Raw genomic sequence first — 22,955 nt, 5'->3', positions numbered from 1 at the left:
GCGTTCAGATAGTGGGAGGCCTATGATCGGAGCAGGCCAGCCGAAACTGCACCACTTACATGGCACGAGTTCTCCATTCTCTTCTTGGAGAAGTTTGTGCCACCGAGCTGAAGGGAGGAGTTACATAGGCATTTCGAGCAGGTATGCCAGGAGGGTATGTTCGTGACCCAGTATGAGATGAGATTTTCAAAGTATTAGCTTATATCGAAAAGTATTTTTTTATAAAATATCACTTTTTAAAAACTTGACAAAACACTAATTGTTGTTCAAATTCATTAGCCAACCACAAAAGACGTCTTATCAAAAATATTTTTTTGAAAAATATTTTTCAAAAATAAGCTAATTTTAGAAACTTGACAAAACAGGCTATTATAGTTTTGTTAAGAACTCGATTATTAAGTTATATTATATGCAATTTTGTTAGGTAGTTTGATTATAGGCAAAACCTTCTATTTGTATCTGCACCTCTACTCTTTTTTATCTTAAGGCGGCAGCTCAGTAGTTAACCTTTGACCCCAGTAATTTTAAGGTCATATATGGTATTCAGAATTTGTTGTAAAAGATTGTATTTGACCTTTAGTAGCTATAATATTACATTGCTATTTGCTAATATAAGGTAAACCCTTCTTTTTCGTCGCTACACCTCGTATTGCTACAATATACTTTATTTTTTTTGTTCATGAACTATCAATTTAACTGATGCTTTTATTCAATTGAACTAAATTAATCATTTTCTCAATCAATACTTGAATATTTAGAAACTATATAAAAAAATAGAGCAGGTTATTATCGTTTTGTCATATTAATGATACAATAGAATATATTGACGAAATGTTAATTGATGGTTTACTTGATTGTGATGAAGTAATGAACATTTTGGGAGAGAAGCCTCTTGCAGAAATATAAGTTAACGCTACCTTGTAGTCCGGCTATTCCCTGAATCCCGCGCATGATACTTCTACTTTAAAGTATTTTTTTTTTCTACTTTTAACCCAAAAAATAATTGGCCAAACAGGCTACAATTGATTTGTCAAAAATGTAAAAGTATATCGATTTGACCAAATTACCCATTTATATTTGCTATGTTTAAAATATTATTTAGGAAAACAAATTGAGAAAAAACATGTGAAGACCTGCAAAGTTCAAATCAGTCCTACAATAATGTTGATTAGACATTTGACTGTTCCATGTTCAATTTCATCCACCAATTGGAACCCATAATTTCAATTATCCAATCCAAACAAAAACTTATCCAAATTCCCTTCTTTATTTCCTTCCCTCTCACTTTCTGCCCCTGCTCTGTCTTTTTCCGATAAGATTTTTCAGCAACCAAACAAAATCCTCTCTCTCTCGAATATTCGCATACAATTTTTACTAAAATGTTCACTTCCAGTTTCACAATTCTCTAATTTTGACGTTATATGGCCACTCTCTTACCGTCGCCGGACATTTCCTCGTTCTCCACCGGTCGCCGTCCGTCCAGTATATTTTCCGGCGAAAACCATAGAAATGTAAAGAAACTCGCTATTCCAAACGGACAATTATCAGCTCCGTTGAAGGTTAGTACGATGTCGTCTACGAAGCTGGATAAGGAGGAAGAGCAGAAGCGGAATTACTATCTGAATACGGGTTACGCTATTCGGATTCTCAGAGAAGAGTTTCCTGCGCTTTTCTATAAAGAGCTAAACTTTGATATCTACAGGTAAGAATTCTCTTTAGAAAATATCCTAATCAGCTAATCCCTTTTGTTTCCATTTGTTTGGCATAATTTGTTTAAGAAAAAAATAGTCTTTTTAAATATATGGAGCTAAATATTCCATAACATTTGTCTTGTTATAAGATTTTTGAAAGTTGTGATCTTTAAACATTTTCTAACATATTTGTGGCTATAAAAACTTTTCATTAAAAAATATAGAAATGTTAAAGCATTACTAATTGAATTCAATCTTTTAGTTGATCTCAAGAAGTAATTTCTTTTTTCTTTGTGGTATTATGTCAATCTTTCTTTACCTTGATGCTACGGCAATTACTTGTACATGTAACTGTTGTTGCTCTAGCTTTGTTAGTTGAAATTTAATGGTAGGCTGATATTATTGTCGTTAAATTTTGACCTGACAGATGTAAATGGACGAGGTAAACCTAAAATCGCATAGAGATGAATTGCCTCATAACACTTACAATCTCTAGAAATCCATGTGGATTAACGAAGAACAGAACATAATCAAAGCAAATGATCCATATATGTGATGCCAACTAGTTTATATATAGATTTAGCTGTATCAGCACACTTATATTAGTTTATATATGGTTGTATGTCAATCTAGGAATAAGGTAAGATTGGTGATCCTCTAGTTTTAGATAATCAAGACAAATATTAAATACAGGAATGAAACAAGCTCAAATAAAGCGGAATGAACATAAAGGATTCATATGGCCTAAGAATGCCATCGCGTCTAGCTAAAACTCACAGTTAGAGAATTTGGCATATAGGTTGTGTTCTCTAAGTGTTTGCAAAGCTCTCTGCAAGTGGTTCTCCTTTGCTTGTGCTTCTGATTGCTCGTGCTTTCCTTTGCTCCAGGAGACGCAATTGTTATTGCTGTTATTTTGAGTTATTATTGTGATATAATAATTCTAGTTGTTGATGGTTTTCTTCTTTCTCTACAGGGATGATATAGTCTTCAAAGATCCCCTCAATACTTTTACTGGCATCGAGAACTATAAATCGATCTTTTGGGCTTTACGATTCCATGGCAGGATGTTCTTTAGTGCTTTGTGGATAGATATTGTTAGTGTATGGCAGCCTGTGGAAGGCATGATAATGGTTCGATGGACTGTTCATGGCATTCCCCGTGTTCCATGGGAGAGTCGTGGTCGATTTGATGGCACTTCAGAGTATAAACTAGACAAAGATGGGAAGATTTATGAGCACCGGGTTCACAACATTGCGCTGAATGGACCCCAAAAGTTCCATGTACTTGCTGTGCAGGAATTAATTGGATATATCGGCTGTCCCTCCACACCAAAGCCGACTTTCTTTGAGATCTCGTTCCATTCTCTGGATAACATTATGCCAGTGGAGAAATTTGCCGAGTTCAGGCTTCACCTTGGTTCAATTTTAGCCTCCGTTAAAAGAGATGAGGAGGAAGAATCACAGCAAAAATAGCATTGTGACAAAGTGCTAAAAGTTTTGATGGAGCTTAGCGCTGGTTTCCAGACTTGCACCAGTGCTCTACGTATTTATACATATATATTATATATAACTTTCAGGGTCAGCTCGATGTATCTGGAGTTCATTCTTGTCTTCTGGTTTCTACTTCTCATCTGAGTTTGAAAATTTTACAGCTGTAAATTTTTGTACAGTATATCTTACTACTGAGTTTGCAGTTATTTTCTAGCTGAATATGTTCTCCACAAATTGTAATGAAATATTTCCCTGCATAGAAGTAGTGATAATATCCAACACATAAAATAGTTTTGGAGAATTTACTATTCTGCTATTTGTTCTGATGCTATTTTGACACTTCTTGTTTAGAACTCTATGGCATCCTGCAATTATTTTCTTTGTTTGAAGATATTTCATTGGTAGTAGGTTGAGCTTGAAGATTATACAAGTAGGTGTTTGGACAATATTTGATTGAAGTTGGAAAAAATGAGTATCTGAAGTTGAAGTTTCAAAAAGAGTATTTGGATGTTGAAGTTGTGTTTGGGATGAAATTTATAGCCTGTTTAGCCAAGCTTCTTACCATGCCAAAAGTGCTTTTTTTTTTCAAAAAAGTATTTTTTTTCTAGGTGTTTGGCCAAGCTTTTTTTTTTGGGAAAAAGGTGTTTTTAGCTAGAAGCAGAAGTAGTTTTGAAGAAGCAGAAAAAAAATAGTTTCTCTCGAGAAGCAGAAGTAGAAGCAATTTTGACTTTTCCTCCTACCAAAAATATCTTTTGCAAAATATTATATATACCAAAATAACCTTACTTAGTTTAAACTATTAAGTAATATAAAATGACTTTTGGGATGAACTTTCATATTTATTGAATGATTTTTTGATATATTTAAATTATCTTGAAAGAATAAAGTACTTTTCAATTTTATTTTTATATTTTACTTAAATAAAATAAAAAAACTTAATTATTATCTTTAATAATAAATATTTGTAATTATTTATCTACTTATATAATATTAACTATTAAGCAAATATCTTCATGTCCTTATTTATAATTTGACACTTAAAAGTACTTTTTGAAAAGTTTGGCTAAACACAAATTATTGTTCAAAAATAATTTTCAAATTGATTAGCCAAACACAAACTGTTATTTTTTTGAAAAGCAATTTTTCAAATACAATGTTTTCTAGAGTTGCCAAATTATGGAGTAGAAGTATACTGTTCTACGTAATCTCATGTCTGTGATAGGACATAGAAAACAAACTTTGTCGCTTTCCTGTATGCCTACAACATTGTTACAAGGTTTTTCCACTGTGCAGCTTAAAAAAAACTAATTTTTTGATACGTGTGTTGCACGTGAGTCCCATACAAATAGTGCAAACTATTTTTTTTCTTATCTAATTTTTGCAATCTAAAATGGTACAAACACAAGATTAATTATTGTGGTTCGATTGGAAAATCTAGCAATTTCAATTGGTATATGTACCACTATCTTAATAACTTTCTTTAAAAAAGTAATTGTAAATGTGTAGAATTGTTACCGATTTTGTGATGCAGCTATCCAAGTAACATGTTAAAACGATTGTAACACAAAATTAAGCCTTAATATAAAATCAAAAGTTTGATACCCATACAAAGTAATAAAACTTTTATGTTAGGAAGAGCTCATTTGCTATGTTTTCAATTCACGAACAAAGAACATTGATATAAACATATGAAATATGTAAAAGATCTTGTTAAAAGGTAGTGATCAGTGTATCTATGATTAAAAAGCTATACTTTAATTTCAATTAGTACAATTATCAGCAAGGTTCCTAAATCACAATTCTTATACAGTCTTATTAGAACATAACTCTAAAATCTTTATAACAAAAGGAAATATTGTCACGACCCCAAATTCTCTCCGTAGGATGTCGTGATGGAACCTAGTCTCTAAGACTAGGTAAGCCTATCAATGCGGAATAATAATAAATATCTGAAATAAATAAACTACAATTCAAACAATTTCAACTCCCAAAACCCGGTTGAAATAAGTCACAAGCTTCTAAGAATTTATTCTCAATGTCTCTATATGTCAAGGTCTAGATAAAATATAAGGAAGCAACATAAAATGATAGAAGGGGACTCCGGAGTCTGCGGACGCTGGCAGATATACCTCGAAGTCTCCGTGCGCAGGTAACTCAATGACGTCTAGGCTGGTAAAATGTAGCTGGATCTGCACAAAAAGATGTGCAGAAGCATAGTATGAGTATACCACAGCGGTACCCAGTAAGTGTCAAGCCTAACCTCAGTAGAGTAGTGACGAGGTCAGGTGAGCCCCTACTGGAATATAATAATGGTATGGTAAAATATTTATTAATGTAGTAAAATAAAATGACAGTGAAAATAAATTAAATAGTATGTCACATTTAATGACATCAAATAATTGCAAATAATATCTCGTGAAAATCAAAACAGAATTTCCTTCAACTTTATGAAAATCACAATAATAATCAAAGGCAACTACGGCCATAAATCAATATCAACAAGGGCACTCCCGAGGTACCGCCTCGTAGTCCCAAATCATAAATAAATTCAAAATATCTCATTTCCTTATATCACCGCGGGAGCCTTCACAATTTATTTAAAGAAAATATTTTTTCCGAAATAGCATCCCGCGTTTTAGCCACCCTTATCACACCGCATGACTTCTAGTAGTTCCCCTACTAGCCACGCGTATCAAGCCACCCTTATCTCACCGCATGTGTTTCAACACCCAGACCTTATACCACCGCATGCATATCAATATCACAATATATCACAATTTGCACCTCAAGTGCTCAAATAATTTAACTTGCCAAAACAATTCAATAACAATATTTTTCCACAATAAAGAGCTCACAGCTCATGCCAAAATAAATCATCAATAATAGTTTGCCACAATAAAGAGCTCACGGCTCATGCCAAAATAAATCATCAATAATAGTTTGCTATAATAAAGAGCTCACGGCTCATGCCAAAATAAATCATCAATAATAGTTTTCCACAATAAAGAGCTCACAGCTCATGTCAAAATAATTCATTAATAATATTCTTCAACAATAAAGAGCTCACGGCTCCCTCACAATGAGTATAAAAATATTCAGGAGTAAATAATTTTGGAAAATAATATTTCAAAATCTTTACTACGTTACTTCAATATCAAGTTTAAAAATGTCAAATACTTTATATTAATAATATTTAATTTAAAGAAAATCAACCTTCAAATAATGCACAGAATAAAAGAAACCAAGTTTCAACTAAATAGGTAAAACAATTAGTAAGAAAAGATCAAACAAATTTGAAGTATATATCTCAGATCAATGATGAAGAATATAACAAGATACAATAATTTAATAAATGCGCAATAGTGATCTACACAATTTAAAAATATAATCTTTCGCAATTTAGCCCGTGTACACACTCGTCACCTCGTGCACACGACTTTCAACACATTTTAATAATTACATCAATACCAATCCTAGGAAAAATTTCCCCCACATAAGGTTAGACAAGTCACTTACCTCACTTGTTTCAATTTAACCAAGTATTATGCTTTTTCCTCGAATTTCCGACTCCGATCGACTCGTATCTAGTCATAATTAATTTGATACAGTCAACAAAAATTATAGTAATCACTTACATAAGAAAATATTATATTTTCATTAAAATCCGAAATTAGCTCAAAATTTGTCCATGGGGCCCACATCTCGGACTCCGGCGAAACTTAAAAAATCCGACAACCCATTCTATTCCGAGTCCACCCGTACCAATTTTACCAAAATCCGATAAAAACTCGACCTCCAAATCTTAAATTTTCATTTTTGGAAGATTTTGCAAAAATCTTGATTTCTTCCATTTAAATCCGAAATAAATGATGAATATGACCATGGATTTATGAAATATAATCACATTTGGATATAAGACACTTACCCAAGTTGAAATCTTGAAGAAATCCTCAAAATCGCCCAAGAACCGTGCTCCAAAACTCCAAAACGAAATGAAGGAAATGACCATTTTTGGTCCTTAAGTTTCTGCCCCAAAAACACTATTCCGGTCGCTAAAAGTCCAATCCCGTCACTAAAAGTGTCACATCTGGTCGCTAAAGGTGCACACCAGGACTATTTACACCAACAGTTTTATTTCACTAAAAAAGCTCTAACTCTATCATTCGAACTCGGAATTCGACGATTCTTATTCCTATGAGTCACAAATAAAACTACGAACCCATTCGTTTAATCGAAACTCAATTCGGAGCTCATTTACTCAATGTGATACAAATTTCGCTCGTTAAACAATTAACTCATATTTCGCGTTTAAAACTCAATCGTGACTTGATGAAATTAGATCAAACTTTCCAGATCACTCCTATAATTCATTATCAAAATGTCGAAAGTCTCGAAATCGAATTTCGATCTCTAGAACTAAAAATGGACTTTTGGATCAATACATGCTTATGTTGAAAACATCAAACTCTTCCTCGACAGCCTGTAATATATCAATCATAACTTCTTGTACTCAACTCCAACTGCCAAATGGTTAAAAGTTCTGCAAACTAGATACAAAGTACTACAACTTTCATGTTTTGCTCATCGCCCAACTCCTTATAGATTGCGAGATATAAGCTCCTAAAGTCAGCCCTGTACAGCAGAAATTTCTGGCGATGCACACTGCTGTAGCAAAAATCTGCAGTAGTAGCTTCAGTCAATCGATCATAACATTTTGTATAAATGTCTGAATGATAAATGGTTTATCATTCTGAAAACTAGAATCAAAGGGCTACAACTTTTATGTTTTAAAAATGTTCAGATTCCTTATAAATTTCGAGATATAAGCTTTCAAAGTCAGCTCTGCGATTGCACCGGTTGCTGTCCAAAAACAGCTTCTGCAGCAGAAATATTCCAGCAGCTCCTTTTTGTCCGAAATTCATTCCGTTAACCTTCCGAAATCCGCCCGAGGCCCTCAGTACCTTAACCAAATATACCAACATGTCTCAAAATATAATATGAACTTAGTTGAGGTTTCAAACCATGCCAAACAACGCCAAAATTACGAATCGCGCATCGAATCGAATTATGAGTTTTCAAATCTTCCAACTTCTATATTTTGCGCCGAAACATATCAAATCAATTCCGATTGACCTCAAATTTTGCACACAAGTCATAAATAACATAATGGATTTATAAAAAATTTCAGAATCGGATTTCGACCCCGATATCAAAAAGTCAACCCCTCGGTCAAACTTCCCAAAAATTTAACTTTCGGCATTTCAAGCCTAATTCTACTACGGACTTTCAAATAAAATTGCGATCACGCTCCTAAGTCCAAAATCACCATACGGAGCTGTTGGAATCATCAAAATTCTATTCAGGGGTCGTTTGCACATAATTTGATATCCGGTCACTATTTGAACTTAAACTTTTAATTTTTCATCAAAATTCCATATCTCTGGCTAGGGACCTCAGAATTTGATTCCGGGCATACACCTAAGTCCCAAATCACGATACAGACCTACCAAAATTGTCAAAATACTGATCCGAGTCTGTTTGCTCAAAATGTTGACCAAAGTCAACTCAGTTGAGTTTTAAAGCTCTAACTCATATTTTAATCTATTTTTCACCTGAAAACTTTTCCGAAATTTTTTTACAGACTGCACACTCAAGTCGAGTAATGGTAAATAGTTCTTAGATCACATAATTAATCATTAAATTTAAAAATAACATTTTGGGCCATCACAAATATGATCTGTGATATTCCCAGGGGCGGATCTACCTTATGAGGTATGGGTACCACGGCACCCGCTCGCTTCGCTAAATTCTTACTATGTACATAATATCTCTGTGAAGAAACGTATATATGAATAGAGTGGCACTCAAAAATCACAAAGTGGAAGCAGGTGCCATTGGTTTAGCCTTCCCTTTGAAGGCTTTCTTTGGCCTCATGAATGTAAGTTTGATTCCCCATTGGAACAACTCCTTTGATTTTTCATTTTTTCTACTTATTAAGATTTTTTTTATTTTCAGCTGGGCCTAGGGCCTCACCTCTTTTCCTTCTTTTTCGGCTCTTTCCCTCCTTTTCTTCCTTTTATTACTTGCTAAGTCTCTCTTCTTTATTTTTTTAACTTTCTGTCCTCATTTTGTTTCTATCATTATACCTTACTTTTATGAACAATTATTTTCTATAGGTAATTTGAATTGATTTTAATTAGCATATAATTTTTTTATTTTTAATGAAACGATATTAATTTATATATTGGAATATAATTTGAGCAATATCTTCTATTGGGTTTTGAAAAAAAATTAAATGGCTTGATTGATAGTCGTTTTGAGTCGAATATCATATGTTGAATGTTGAAGATTTTTCTTTGAAAATAATTGTCATATAACTCAACAATTAAGATAGAAAAATAAACAAAGAACAATACAAGTAAATTAATCTAGTCAAACAAAGAATATATAGTATAGTTAAGGTGCTCTTTAAGCAAATATTTATATTGGAGGCGCTCTTTCATGAAAAATGTTATTTTTCTTTTGCATTTTTATTTAGAATGTGTTTAAATTAAGCGTTAAAAATTTGAACTAAAATCGAACTTATTTGCTTTGTGAATGAAAGGCCTATTCAAATTAACCAAAAACTAAGCGAACCGACCTATTATTCCTAATTTGTCTTTGTAGCTACTAACATGTATACTGTATGCATAACATGGTGGCACTCGCAACCTTCAAATCCTGGATCCGCATCTGGATATTCCCTTTTATATTAAATCACATTAAAGGATGTATTAGCGTCCTCCATATTAGCAGAAACAAAGGGAAACTTCTTAATGGCTAAACCAAATTGTAAACCCATGTCTCAGATAATCAAATTTAAAAGAACCCCATAAATTTTAACTCCAAAAAAATAAACTTTTAGCATGATCTCTTATGCAATATAAACTTAAAGCATGACATCTATAGGACTAAAACATAATTCTGCTGATCATAGAAGAAAAACACTGAGGCAAACGGAAGCACATTTTCTAACATACTAAGTAGTGAACTGGATGCTAAACATGGAATTTGTTAAACAGTAGTCTATAGGCGCATATAGGCCTGGTAAGTGGGCCGGTTCAGGCCCGGGACCGGCCCAGGACCGCGGGCCAGACGAGCCAAACGGCTAAACGGGCCAGGACCGTTTGGTCCGATTTTAGCGGGCCTGGTCCGGTCTCGTGGGCCGGTCCTATGATTGGGCCTGCCAGGCCCGGGACCGTTTGGCCCGCCAGGGGCCCGGCACCGGCCCGGTCCCTTAGCGGGCCTAGCGGGCCCAACAGCTATTTTTTTTAAATTTTTTTTTTTAAAAAAAAAAAAAATGTTGGGCTGTCAAAAATAGCCGTTGGCTATTTATGAAATAGCCATTTAACCCCTCAACTTTGTTTTAATCCCAAACTTTTTATAATTACACTTTTCCCCTATTTTCAACTATAAATACCCCATCATTCTTTCATTTTTTCTTACAAAATCATCAATCTATCACAATCTCTCTCTAATTTACTTCTACTATTGCTTACTTTATTGTTACAATTTGTGAAACAATTGTGAAGTTGGTGAATTGAAGTCTTCAACGATAATCAATTTCCAACAAGTTGTTCGTCAATTTGGTAAACTCGTTCCAACTCTTAAGTTTTAATATTATAATTTTGTTTGTTTTATTTATTTTGCTTGATTAATTAAGATAGCTTATTCCTTAAAAAATATGTTTAGTAAAAATAAGAAAAAATCGAAGAGTGGTGAATCTAGTGGCCAATATGTTCCTCCTCCACTTACCCCGGCTCCCCGACCCAAACATGTTACCCGTCCTACACCTCCTATTCTTGATAGCGATAATAGTTTATTACAATTTATCGAGAGTCAATTTTTCCATAATATAGCACCCGGTGAACAATTAAACCATGAATATATGAATGCTCTTTATGGTAATCCAACTATTGATGAAAATGATGATGAAGAAATAGATTTTGATGAAACGCAACCGGATGATGATACACCCACTAGTCCTGCTCCTGAAGTTAACCCAACTAATAATAATCTAGATGATCCCCCATCTGACCCTCCTATTAGTGCCCCTACTTTTTCTAGACAACCTCCTAAACGGGCAGAAACATCTCTTGTTTGGCAATTTTTTACTCAACTAAGAGAAAAAAATAGGGCTAAGTGTAAAACTTGTGGCAAAGAGTTAGTTTTTCAATATGTTGGAAGTCCGGGGGGGAGGGGAGAGGGGAGGGGACGGGAAGTTTGACTAGACACATATTACTACACCCTCAAGATAAAGCTAGATATTTTCGTATGAAAGCTTTGGCTGAGGGGACGAGTGCACCTAGTCAGGCTGACCTTAGTACCGGGTCAAATCAATTTCAACCGGGAATTAACACTGTTACCGGTGATATTTTATATTATGATCCAAAAAAAGATCGGGAAGAATTGGCAAAAATGGTCACTGTTATGTGCTTACCCTATAGTTTTTCTTCTAACCCCCACTTTGTGCATTATATTAAAAAAAATTTATAATCCTACTTATAAAGGTTTTCCTCACACAACCGTAAAGAGTGATATTTATAAATATAAACATGAATATGAACAATATTTGCGCTATTTATTTACTCATATAAATTGTCGTCTTGCTATTACAACTGATATTGGTAGAAGTGGTAATGACTGTGATTACCTTACTGTTACCAGTCATTGGATTGATGAGCATTGGATAATGCAAAAGCGCATTATTGCTTATAGAATAATTAATTCACGTCACACAGGGCAGTTTATTTCTAGCACGATTGCGGATATTTGTAGATATTTTTGCATTAGTGATAAAATAATATCAGTTTCAATGGATAATGCTACTAGTAACACAAATGCTGTAGCCTTGCTTACCACGATACTAAGTCCTGTATTTAGTAATATTTTTCATGTTAGATGTATTTGTCATATTTACCATTTAATTGTGGGTGATGGCATGCGAATTTTAAATGTTGAAATTGAAAAAGTTAAAATGGCTCTTAATTGGCTTTTTTATTCAAATCGTAGAAGTAGACTTAGAGAATATTTTAAAAGATGCGATGAATTTGGCCTAAGAGAAAGAAAGGTTCCTAAACCTTGTCCAACTAGATGGAATTACATGTATGAAAATTTAGTTATTGCATATGAATATAGATATCTTAAGATCTACTATACTATACTATATATATATATAGTATATCTTAAGATGTATATATAGTATATTTTAAGATGTATACTATGTATATATAATATAGTATATATATATTTATTTTAAGATGTATATATAGTATATAAATCGAATATAGCTTATATATCTTTATTACTATTTTTTTCTCTAATTTCTATAAAAAAAAATTAAAAATAAAAAGTTTCTGTTGGGCCCGTTTAGGCCTGGGACCGGCCCACTTAATCCGGGCCCGTTAGTTCGTGGTCCCGGTCCCGAGCCGGTTCCAGCAATAAGCCCGCGAAACCCAGGACCGTTTAGGACCGGACTGTATAGGGCCGGCCCACTTAGGACCGGGCCCGCGAAGCCCACTTAAGACCGGGCCCGGCCCACTTGCCACCCCTAGGCGCATAACATGTTTGTCAATAAAGTTTCAGGTGTAGAGTCAAATAAAAAATACCTTTAAGTTTCTAATAATCAATCGCAACAAAAATGATTAATAACAGTGGAGAGTATTGCTTGGCAAAACATAGCAAGAACCAAAATATACAATTTCATGAATACTCATAGGAAGTAACAAAGGAAAAAAAGTTTACCTAGTAAATCTACAAACTCTCTCTACTGTTTCTTCTAATGGTGATGGTTATGCATATTATTAATTTAAAATTCATTTATATAAGGTCATTAAATAATCATCTTTAGCAAATAAACTAATTAATTAGCAATTAAATTTGATAACAATTGACTTTATTAATGTTTCAACCGAATCATGATTGATAAAACATGGGAAAACCAAAAGTTTACTAACAGCACTTTGTAGCTAACGTTAATGGTGGAAGTTGAAAATGCTAGCTGTGATAAGAAATTCATTTCTGTTCCAACTTTTTGTAGCCGTTATTTACCATTTAGGATCCAAATTAATTAACCAACTTCATTGTGCATTTATTTTTGTAGGAGTTGAAAATGCTCATGTGGTGATAAGAAATTCATTCCAATTCTCACGTTTTGTAGCCATCACTTACCATTTAATAAGATCCAAATTAATTAGCCAACTTCATTGTGCATAAACGAATAGACTACATTAAATGCTTGGCATCATGCCACTTCTCATTAAATTTGATTTATTTATCACTTATCGTAAGGTAAATTTTCTATTTGGTACAAAAATATTATAGGAGTAGTATATATAGATGAGGGCTAAAAATGTCATTCAGTTTTTTATGGACATTTTAGTAAATCAACTTTACAACTTGGGGTATTCCCACTTATAATATACTCCTAGTACTAGTACTAGTATGATTAGTACTCAATTTCATGCGATACACTTTCTTTTTAAATTTTTCCCAAAAAGAACGATACTTTCATTATTTACAAGTACCGATGGCTAACCAGTATTTGCAGATAGTGAAGTTCATTATTTGAAAATACTAATATGATATTTGACGCCCCAACTAGCCCTTAAAGTTAAGCTCCCGCTATGCGGGCCCTGGGAAGGGCTGGACCACAAGAGTCTGTTGTACATAGTCTTACCCTGCATTTCTGCAAGAGATTATTTTCACGGTTCGAACACATGACAATAACTTTACCAATTACGCCAAGCTCCCCTTCCTTAAAGTTAAACGCAGCTCATGATTAAAAAAATGTGTTTTGAGTCTACTGAATCTGTGTACTGTCATTGCTTGACTTGAAGTCAACTTGTGAAGTCTGAATGTCTGGTATGAGTTAACAGAATAGGTGTACTTTTGTTGCTTGACTTGAAGTCAATTTTTGTTGTCTAACTTTTCCAAATGTAAGAATGAAGAATTCACGCTCAATTATTAACATGTTACTGTTGCCCGGAAGAAAAATTGTTCTCACTTTCGTATACAGAATATAACTTATTAGTCCTAAGAGCTAACCATAGTATAAAACAAAATCCAGTTATGCCATTATTCTTTGCCTTGGTTCTTCTCTAAATAACTTTATACATATGAGAAATGAAATGAAAAGAAACGTCCCTCCTTTGTTCTCTATTTGCTGCTTAACATGACTCCAATAGTTCAAATTTGAAATCAGGCTTCATACTATTATCAAGAAACCTCTAAAGTTCCTTTATTTGACTGAAAAATAATCAAACGTTTTTATAATAGTCTCGTTTGTTTCGATATTATTTGTCTGTTATAATAAAGTGTTATTATAAGAAACATATATTATAATATAATATGAAAAATTGGTTTCAACGAAAACTTGGCTATTATAGTGAAGTATTGTTACTAAGGATAACTGTTATAAAGAGAATATAAAGAGAACCATAGATACTACTATTATCAAGAAGGAAATAAGATGACCTTCACATTTTCATCAGTAAAAATTCTAACTCTTACATGTACTTTCTAGGCAGATAACAACAAATTAACTTGATTTATTTAGGTCTTAAAGATGGTTTAGAGCGATACAGGGGCGCCCCGTTTATTCAGAACTTAAACAGCACCCCTGATAGCAGAGCTATAGCCACTTTGAACATCAAATTTTCTATTCCAAAGCATGACACCTCCATACTTTGAAGATCCCTTTAGAAATGGTAAAACTTGTGACATTAGCACTTGCTTTGGAATATAGCCACTACCCGCGGCTGCCTTGGCTGCTGGAAGTCCAATATACAACTTCTTTGCAGGGATTGATGTCCACTGATTCCACCTCCTCTTGAAATTTTCTGAATTGCTCATAAACTCGCACTCGGGATTGTTGTAAAATTGGACCCAAACATAGTCAAATAAGCCAGTTTGTAATGCACCGTTAAGAAGTTTATCAGGAAAAGGACATTGTGGTGCTGCAGTTAAGTATATTTTTTTACCTGTAAAAAACATAATAAGGGAATGAGTTTTGCCACTCTAATGGCTTGAAAATCTAGAATTGATGTTTAATGACATTTTCATTTTATGTTGGAGAAATCCATCGTGGGCTTCTGGCACGATATTAGTTAGTGCACAAGTTTATATCAGAGAACATTTCTTCCGGAGAAATTCCCTGCGCGCTTCTGGCCCGACACCAGTTGGCTCACAGTGTTTGAACTCGCCCTATTACCCTTCTTCCAACTTAATTACCAAATATCTCTGTGGCAGGGTTCAAACCAGTGATGTTCGTCTAATTAACCAATGCATCACGTGTTCTGTCCTTACCACTGAACCAAAGTGTTGCATTCAACAACAACAAAAAAAGACAACTCGGTGCATTAAGCTCCCGCTAATGCGCGGGGTAGAAGGGTCGAACCACAAGGATCTATTGTATACAGTCTCACCCTGCATTTTTACAAGAGGCTATTTCCAAGGCTCAAATTCATGACCCCCTAGTCACGTGACAACAACTTTACCAGTTACGCAAAGGCTCCCCTTCAACCTATTCAACAACCAAATTACAATTATTTTCTTTGTGCTTGGTTAACATGGGATACTGCAATTCTTGGTTATTCTACAACACATCATGATATCCATCCTTTGGCTTCAGGGGCGGAGCTAGCCCTTTGGGTATGGGTTCGACTGAACCCAGTAACTTTTGTCCAAACTCTGTATTTGTCTTAAAAAGTTATTGAATTATGCACAAATTATTAACTTAAAAGAATCAGAATATTGAACATATATGTTTCAAATCCTGGTTCCACCTCTGTTTGGCTTTAATAAAAAAGTGTGTTTGACATACCTTGTTGGCCATGTTCTGAAAGTCTCTTGGCAAGTGCAATATAATGCGGTTGGCCAAGTTCAATGTCAAAATCTATGCCATCTAGCACAGCATCTCCAAGTGGCCTAAAAGATGATTGGCCGCCGAGAAAATTGTTCCATAGGTAATCAGCAACTTGCCTAGCATCATCAACTGAGGATAATGTGTAGGTAGGAGTTGAACCTCCAATGGAGAGCATGATTTTAATTCCTATGCTTTGACAATGTCTAATGCTGTTTGTCAACTGTTGGCAACTACCAGAAGATGGTTCACAATGGCCAGCTAAGTTAAGTTTAGGAGTTTGGAAATTGCCAAAAGAAGATAAAAAGGCAATGTTGACAATTTTGTAGAGACCAGAGTTGCATGTGTCAATCAATTTACCTTCTCCTACATCTTGGCCCCAATAGACCACAATATCTCCAGCTTCTACTAATTTGCCGGTTAGGAGAAGCAAGAATATTGGTAGAATGAAAAGTAAAGATAGCTTAATGCTCATTGTTTAATTCATTGGGAAGAACCTATATTTTTCAATTGGATGAGTAATGTGGAGTATGCAACATGTGTTTTATAGGCAAAGCCTTGAAAAAGTTTGGAACTTTAGAGGGTTCCTTAAAATTTCTTCACTTTTTTTCGGGTTTCACACGCTCAAAATTGAGTGAAAAATACGCACTCTGACATCAGGGACGTGTCTATGATTTTAGTTTGACGGGTTCGGCCTCGAAGTACACCTAATCTATTTTCTGATTTTTATGATGTTGTTATTATTTTTATGGTTTCTGTTAATTATTTTTATGGTTTCTGTTGACGGTACTGATATATTATCTTTTCTTATTTTTTTTTCGTCTTCCTAAGCCGATGGTCTATCGGAAACAACCTCTCTGTCCCATCAGGGTAGGGTTAAGGCCTGCGTACACATTATCCTCTCCAGACCCCACTTGTAAAATTTTACTAAATCGTTGTTGTTGTTGGGTTCGGCCTAGAAGTTTTTATTAATGAATCCATTACACTTATGACGTTTTGGGTTCAAAATGAAATATAATTTTGTACAAATTTCACAATTTTAAAAAAAATTAAATTAATTAAACTATTACACTTTAATTTTAATGTGATGTTTGCTTTTTGTTAATCACCGTTCACTACTTAATATTTTTTTCCATCATTACTAATATATTCTTCCTCTATTTTAATTTAAATGAGTTAGTTTGACTCGCATAGAATTTAACAAAAAAAGAGGGAGAATTTTGAAATTTGTGATCATAAAAACTTAAGGGATAAAAATTTTATGGGGTCATGTTATAAAAACTTTTTATTAAGGGTAAAATGGTAAAACAAAAAGTTTAAAGTTTAATTATTTCTAATTATAAAAATATGTCATTATTTTTTGAACGAACTAATAAAAAAAATGTGTCACGTAAATTGAAACGGATGTAGTAAGTGGTTAACACCTTAAATTTCATCTTCCATCAAACAATGTTAGGCGAATAATTAATAAAACGAAAAAAATATATATTCTTTTGATACTATTTCAAATTGTGATAACTATTCCTCTAAATAATTGGTCCTACGCTTCTAAGTTTGTACTAACTAAAGGAGTAATTGATACCGTGTGCTTGACTTGCGAGTCAATGTCTTTTTGTTGTCTAGTCATCGTTTTAATCTACTAACTGGTATTAGTATCCTATCTGCGTAGACACTAACCATATTAAATATTTAAGTTATTTAAATTATATGTAAATAATCTTAAAATTCAAACCTTCTCGATAAATATAGATAATCATTAGATATTAATTAAAAAACACTATATGAAAATGATTAAACATTTCTCAAATCTTCTAGTTATAATTTTATTTTATTTTTTTGGTATCATTATCGTCGTTGTCATTGGATTCAAAAAATAGTGAGGGAGCAAAATAATAACTCATATTTATGGCAAACACAATCAAAGGTTGAAACTACTAAGGACTCTTTGGATACGACTTGACTCTTTTATTATTACTTGAACTCTTATTTGGTGTGTTGATATTTTTCAAAATATATTTTTATTTTAAAATTTCAGTTTCTAAAACTTTATTTTTCAATAATAATTATTTTTATAATAATGTAAGTGAAATATTATCCTTAATTCAAAACTCCTTTTAGTCGGCTATCTAAAATTTAAAAAATTCTTTAGCCGATGATTTTTTTTCCTAGTATGACTCCATTTGATATTTGACATTAACCATGTTAAATATTTGAATTATATATAAATATCCTTAAAATTTAAACCTTCTAGATAATTATAGATAATCATTAGATATTAATAAAGAAACACTACATGTAAAAGGGCTAACATTTTCTCAAATCTCGTAGTGATAATTTTATTTTTGTACCATTTTTATTGGTGTCATTGAAACCTAAAAATAGTCACAAAGCGAAATAATAACTCGTATTTATGAGCTATGGCAAAGCATAAAGGTTGGCACAATATGAAGATTCCTTGATTACGACATGACTCTTTTACTACGACTTGAATTCTTATTTGGTATGCTATTATGTTTAAAAAAATATTTCTATTTTGAAATTTCAATTTCTAAAATACTATAGTATCCATTTCAATAATGATTATATTTATAATGATGCATGTGAAGATATTATCCTTAATTTAAAATCCACTTTAATCGGCTATCTAAACATTTAAGTGATTCTTTGTCCGGTGAAAATTTATTTCAGTATGACTCCATTTTGTCGATATCTCTAGCCACGGATTTTGAATTTTGAATTTTCCTTTATGTAATGACCCAATCGGTCATTTTTACTTTTAGAACCTCATTCCCCTAAATAAAACTCCCGTATGTACTTTTATAAATTTATGATTTGCGGGGATGGTTGGTTCGGGATTTGGAAGTGTTCGGGTTGAAATCGGAACACTTAGTTCCTTGAGTTGGCCTTAAAATGCTAAGTTTGACTTCGGTCAACATTTTGAGAAAATAACCCCGGAATAATATTTTGATGATTCTAACAGCTCCGTATGGTGATTTTGGACTTAGGAGCTTGTTCGAAATTTTATTTTGAAGTCCGTAGTTAAATTAGGTTTGAAATGGCTAAAATAGGAATTTAAGTTTGAAAGTTTGCCGGGGAGTTGACTTTTTGATATCGGGGTCGGAATCCAATTCCGAAAATTTTTGTAGCTCCGTTATGTCATTTATGACTTGCATGCAAAATTTGAGGTCAATCGGACTTGATTTGATATGTTCCGGCGTCCTTTGTAGAAATTAAAAGTTTCAAAGTTCATTAGGCTTGAATCTATGTATGATTCGTGTTTTTAGTGTTGTTGGATGTGATTTGAAGACTCGACTAAGTTCGTATGATATATTAGGACTTGTTGGTATATTTGGTTGAGGTTCCGAGGGGCTCGGGTGAGTTTCGGATGCCTAATAGATTATTTTTAGACTTGGCTTGATAGCTGAAGTTCTGGTTTCTGCAGGTTCTGATTTTCTTCTACGCGATCGTGTGAGAAGGTATGCGATCGCGTAGGGTTAATTGGGAAGCTGAAAATTTGTGCTAAGCGATCGCGTGGGCGAGTGCGAGATCGCGTAGGTTTGGCAAGCTGTGTTATGCGAACGCGTGGCTAAGACCGTGTTTGTGAAGAGGAACCGAGGCAGAACTTGGTCCACACGCTTAACCCTTCGCGATCGCGTGGATGCGTCAGCGATCGCGTAGGTCTAGGAATGTTGTGTTTCGCGATTGCATAGAGTTATCCGCGATCGCAGAAGCTTAATTCTAGGTAACCTTATTTTGTTCTTCGCGATCGCGTGCCTTTGGCCACGATCGCATAGGAGAAAAAGCCTGGGCAGAGAGTTTAAGTTCTGAAAATGGGACTCGATTTTTAACGATTTGGAACTCGGATTGAGGCGAATTTTGGGAGATTTTCAGAGAAAATATCAGGGTAAGTGTTTTTATCTCAATTTTGGTTAGATTACCCAAATCCATCACTGTTTTTATTAGTTAATTGGTGATTTAAGTTGGAAATTTTTGAAAATCTTCTTGGATAGATTTGAGGATTTGAGGGTCGAATTGTTATTGGAATTTAGTCATTTTGGTATGGTTAGGCTCGTGGTTGAACGGGTGTTCATATTTCGTAACTTTCACCGGATTTCGAAACGTGGACCCCACGGACAATTTTTGAGTTAATCTCGGATTTTATTTAAAAATATAGTATTTTCTTATGGAATTGATTCTATAATTTTTATTGACTGTATCGAATTAATTATGATTTGATACGAGTCGATCGGAGTCGAAAAGTCGAGAAAGAGGCATACTACTTGGTTAAATTGGAGCAAGTCGAGGTAAGTGACTTGTATAACCTTGTGTGGGAGAAATTTTTCCTAGGATTGATATTGATGTGATAAATTAAAATGTATTGAAAATCGTATACACGAGGTGACGAGTATGTACACGGGCTAAATGTGAAAGATTATGTCTTTAAATTGTGTAGATCGTTGTTACATATTAATTAAATAATTTTACCTTGTTATATCCTTCATCATTGATTTAAATATTTTTATTTTAAATTTGCTTGACCTTTTCATGTTAATTGTTTTACTTGTTTAGTTGAAACTTGGTTTCTTTTATTCTGTGCATTATTGAAGGTTGATTTTCTTTAAAATTAATTATTTTTAATATGAATTATTTGATATTTTAAATTTGGTATTGAAGCAACGTACTAAAATTTTGAAATACTATTTTGTTGAGTTATTTATTCCCGAATATTTTTGTGAGATTTCGTACTCATTGTGATAGAGCCGTGAGCTCTTTATTATGGAAAAATATTATTGTTGAATTATTTTGGCATGAGCCGTGAGCTCTTTCTTATGAAAAAATATTATTGTTAAATTATTTTGGCATGAGCCGTGAGCTCTTTATTATGGAAAAAATATTGTTGTTGATTTATTTTGGCAAATTAAAATATTTGGGCACTTGAGGTGCAAATTGTGATATATTGTGATATTGATACGCATGCGGCGGTATAAGGTCTGGGTATTGAAACCCATGCGGTGAAATAAGGGTGGCTTGATACGCGTGGCTAGTAAGAGAACTACTAGAAGTCATGGGGTGTGATAAGGGTGGCTAAAACGCGGGATGCTATTTCGGAAAAAAAATATTTTCTTTAAATAAATTATGAAGGCTCCCGCGGTTATATAAGAAAATGAGATATTGTGAATTTATTTATGATTTGGGACTACGAGGCGGTACCACGGGAGTGCCCTTGTTGATATTGATTTATGGCCGCAGTTGCCTTTGATTATTGTTGTGATTTTCTTATAGTTAAAAAGAATTTTATTTTATTTCCGCGAGGTATTAATTGCCATTATTTGGTATAATTAAATAGTGACATACTACTTGACTCATTTTCATTGTCATTTTATCTTATTATATTGTTAAACATTTTACCATGCCATTATTTATTTTTTTAGTAGGGCCTGACATGACCTTGTCACTACTCTACCGAGGTTAGGCTTGGCACTTACTGGGTACCGTTGTGGTGTACTCATACTACGCTTCTATACATCTTTTTGTGCAGATACATGTACATCTTACCAGTCCAGACATCAGTGAGTTGCCGGTATACGGAGACTTCGAGGTATATCTGCCAGCGTCCGCATACTCCGGAGTCCCCTTCTATCATTATCATGTTGCTTCCTTATTTTCTTTAGACCTTGATATATATATAGAGACATTGAGGATAAATTCTTAGAAGCTTGTGACTTATTTCTACCGGGTTTTTGGGAGTTGTAATTGTAGTTTATTTATTTCAGATATCTATTATTATTCCGCATTGATAGGCTTACCTAGTCTTAGAGACTAGGTGCCATCACGACCTTCTACGGAGGGAATTTGGGGTCGTGACACTATATATACATATTTTTGGTTCTTTGAATCATTAAATATTAGATTAATTGATTGTTATTATATAACATTGCATATATTGTCTTAAAATTGCCAAGTAGTTTTTTCTCGACACCATACTTGGCTTAACCTCAATGAAAAGTACTTAAATTGCATTTAAATTCAAATTCGAATATCATATCAGTTTGTTAGTAATAGTGATTTTTTTAAAAATGACACACAATGTAAATAAAAGAATATTCTAAGATATCCTTATCTTATAATCTATGTATTTGAGTTGAAATAAATATTTAAAATTGATGAGATCGGCTTCGAAATTTTTACACTCAACAAAGATAAAACATAAGAAAAAATTCATTATCGTCTCTTATTTCTGATTTTTAGATTTTTCATACATTTTTTTCTGTATTTATTTTCTTTTATTTTATTTTTTATGTCTTTCTTTCTTTTGTTAAAAAAAATTAATTTATTTCGTAATAAAAGGATGAGTTTTAATAGAAATTGTCTACATAAAAACTATATATATATTCACACATTTAGTCTGTGGTTGAAATTTTGTCATATTTTTCTTTTGGCTTTATCTTATCAACCTAAACAGGTGCTCACCCAATCACGTAAATTTAAAAGTTAAGGATATGTAATTTATATATAATTCATATATAACGGGTGTATAATCGTGTATTGTCGGTATATCATCTATGTATATTAGCTATAAAAAATAAATAATAAATCTATCCGGATATTTATGTAATAATCCATAAGATTTCGGTTTCTTGATTTTATCCATGATATGACTTCTATTATAATTATTTTAAAAACTCTCTACTAAAATTTAAAAAATCTTATCTTTTATTTTAAAAATTATATTATAATTTAAAAAATAATCCCATTTCAAAATAATTTGTTTACATTTTTAAAATAACTATTTCACGTCATACCAATTGTTTTTAAATATACTTTTTGTTACACTTAAAAATCGCTATAGAAACTATCAATTAGAACCAATAT

The 22,955-nt window shown here is 33.2% G+C and overlaps 2 protein-coding genes across 2 annotated transcripts; one reads left to right on the top strand and one right to left on the bottom strand.

The window, feature by feature from the left end:
• Window positions 1–1,288: 1,288 nt before the first annotated feature.
• LOC107825583 (uncharacterized) lies at window positions 1,289–3,440 on the top strand. Its single transcript, XM_016652453.2, has 2 exons — window positions 1,289–1,702; window positions 2,665–3,440. Exons 1-2 carry the CDS (start codon window positions 1,422–1,424, stop codon window positions 3,161–3,163), a joined length of 780 nt encoding a protein of 259 aa, XP_016507939.1. The 5' UTR covers window positions 1,289–1,421; the 3' UTR covers window positions 3,164–3,440.
• An 11,234-nt stretch (window positions 3,441–14,674) lies between these two features.
• On the bottom strand, window positions 14,675–16,609 carry LOC107813808 (basic endochitinase-like). The gene is made up of 2 exons (XM_016639116.2): window positions 16,044–16,609; window positions 14,675–15,201 (listed from the first exon to the last, which is right to left on the bottom strand). The coding sequence occupies exons 1-2, from the start codon at window positions 16,555–16,557 to the stop codon at window positions 14,828–14,830; spliced, it is 888 nt and encodes a 295-aa protein (XP_016494602.2). The 5' UTR covers window positions 16,558–16,609; the 3' UTR covers window positions 14,675–14,827.
• Window positions 16,610–22,955: the final 6,346 nt, after the last annotated feature.

The sequence above is a fragment of the Nicotiana tabacum genome, chromosome 13 (assembly GCF_000715075.1).
Source record: "Nicotiana tabacum cultivar K326 chromosome 13, ASM71507v2, whole genome shotgun sequence".
In the NCBI taxonomy this organism is placed as follows: Eukaryota; Viridiplantae; Streptophyta; class Magnoliopsida; order Solanales; family Solanaceae; genus Nicotiana; species Nicotiana tabacum.
The sequence above is the reverse complement of the archived record's forward strand: the minus strand, read 5'-3'. Positions and strand labels throughout refer to the sequence as shown.

Bases quoted from the DNA above. Each gene is read 5' to 3' on its own strand.
- LOC107825583 (XM_016652453.2), top strand. From the start codon at position 1,422: ATGGCCACTCTCTTACCGTCGCCGGACATTTCCTCGTTCTCCACCGGT. The intron at 1,703-2,664 runs GTAAGAATTCTC...CTTTCTCTACAG, and splicing joins CTAAACTTTGATATCTACAG to GGATGATATAGTCTTCAAAG.
- LOC107813808 (XM_016639116.2), bottom strand. From the start codon at position 16,557: ATGAGCATTAAGCTATCTTTACTTTTCATTCTACCAATATTCTTGCTT. The intron at 15,202-16,043 runs GTATGTCAAACA...TGTTTTTTACAG, and splicing joins TTCAGAACATGGCCAACAAG to GTAAAAAAATATACTTAACT.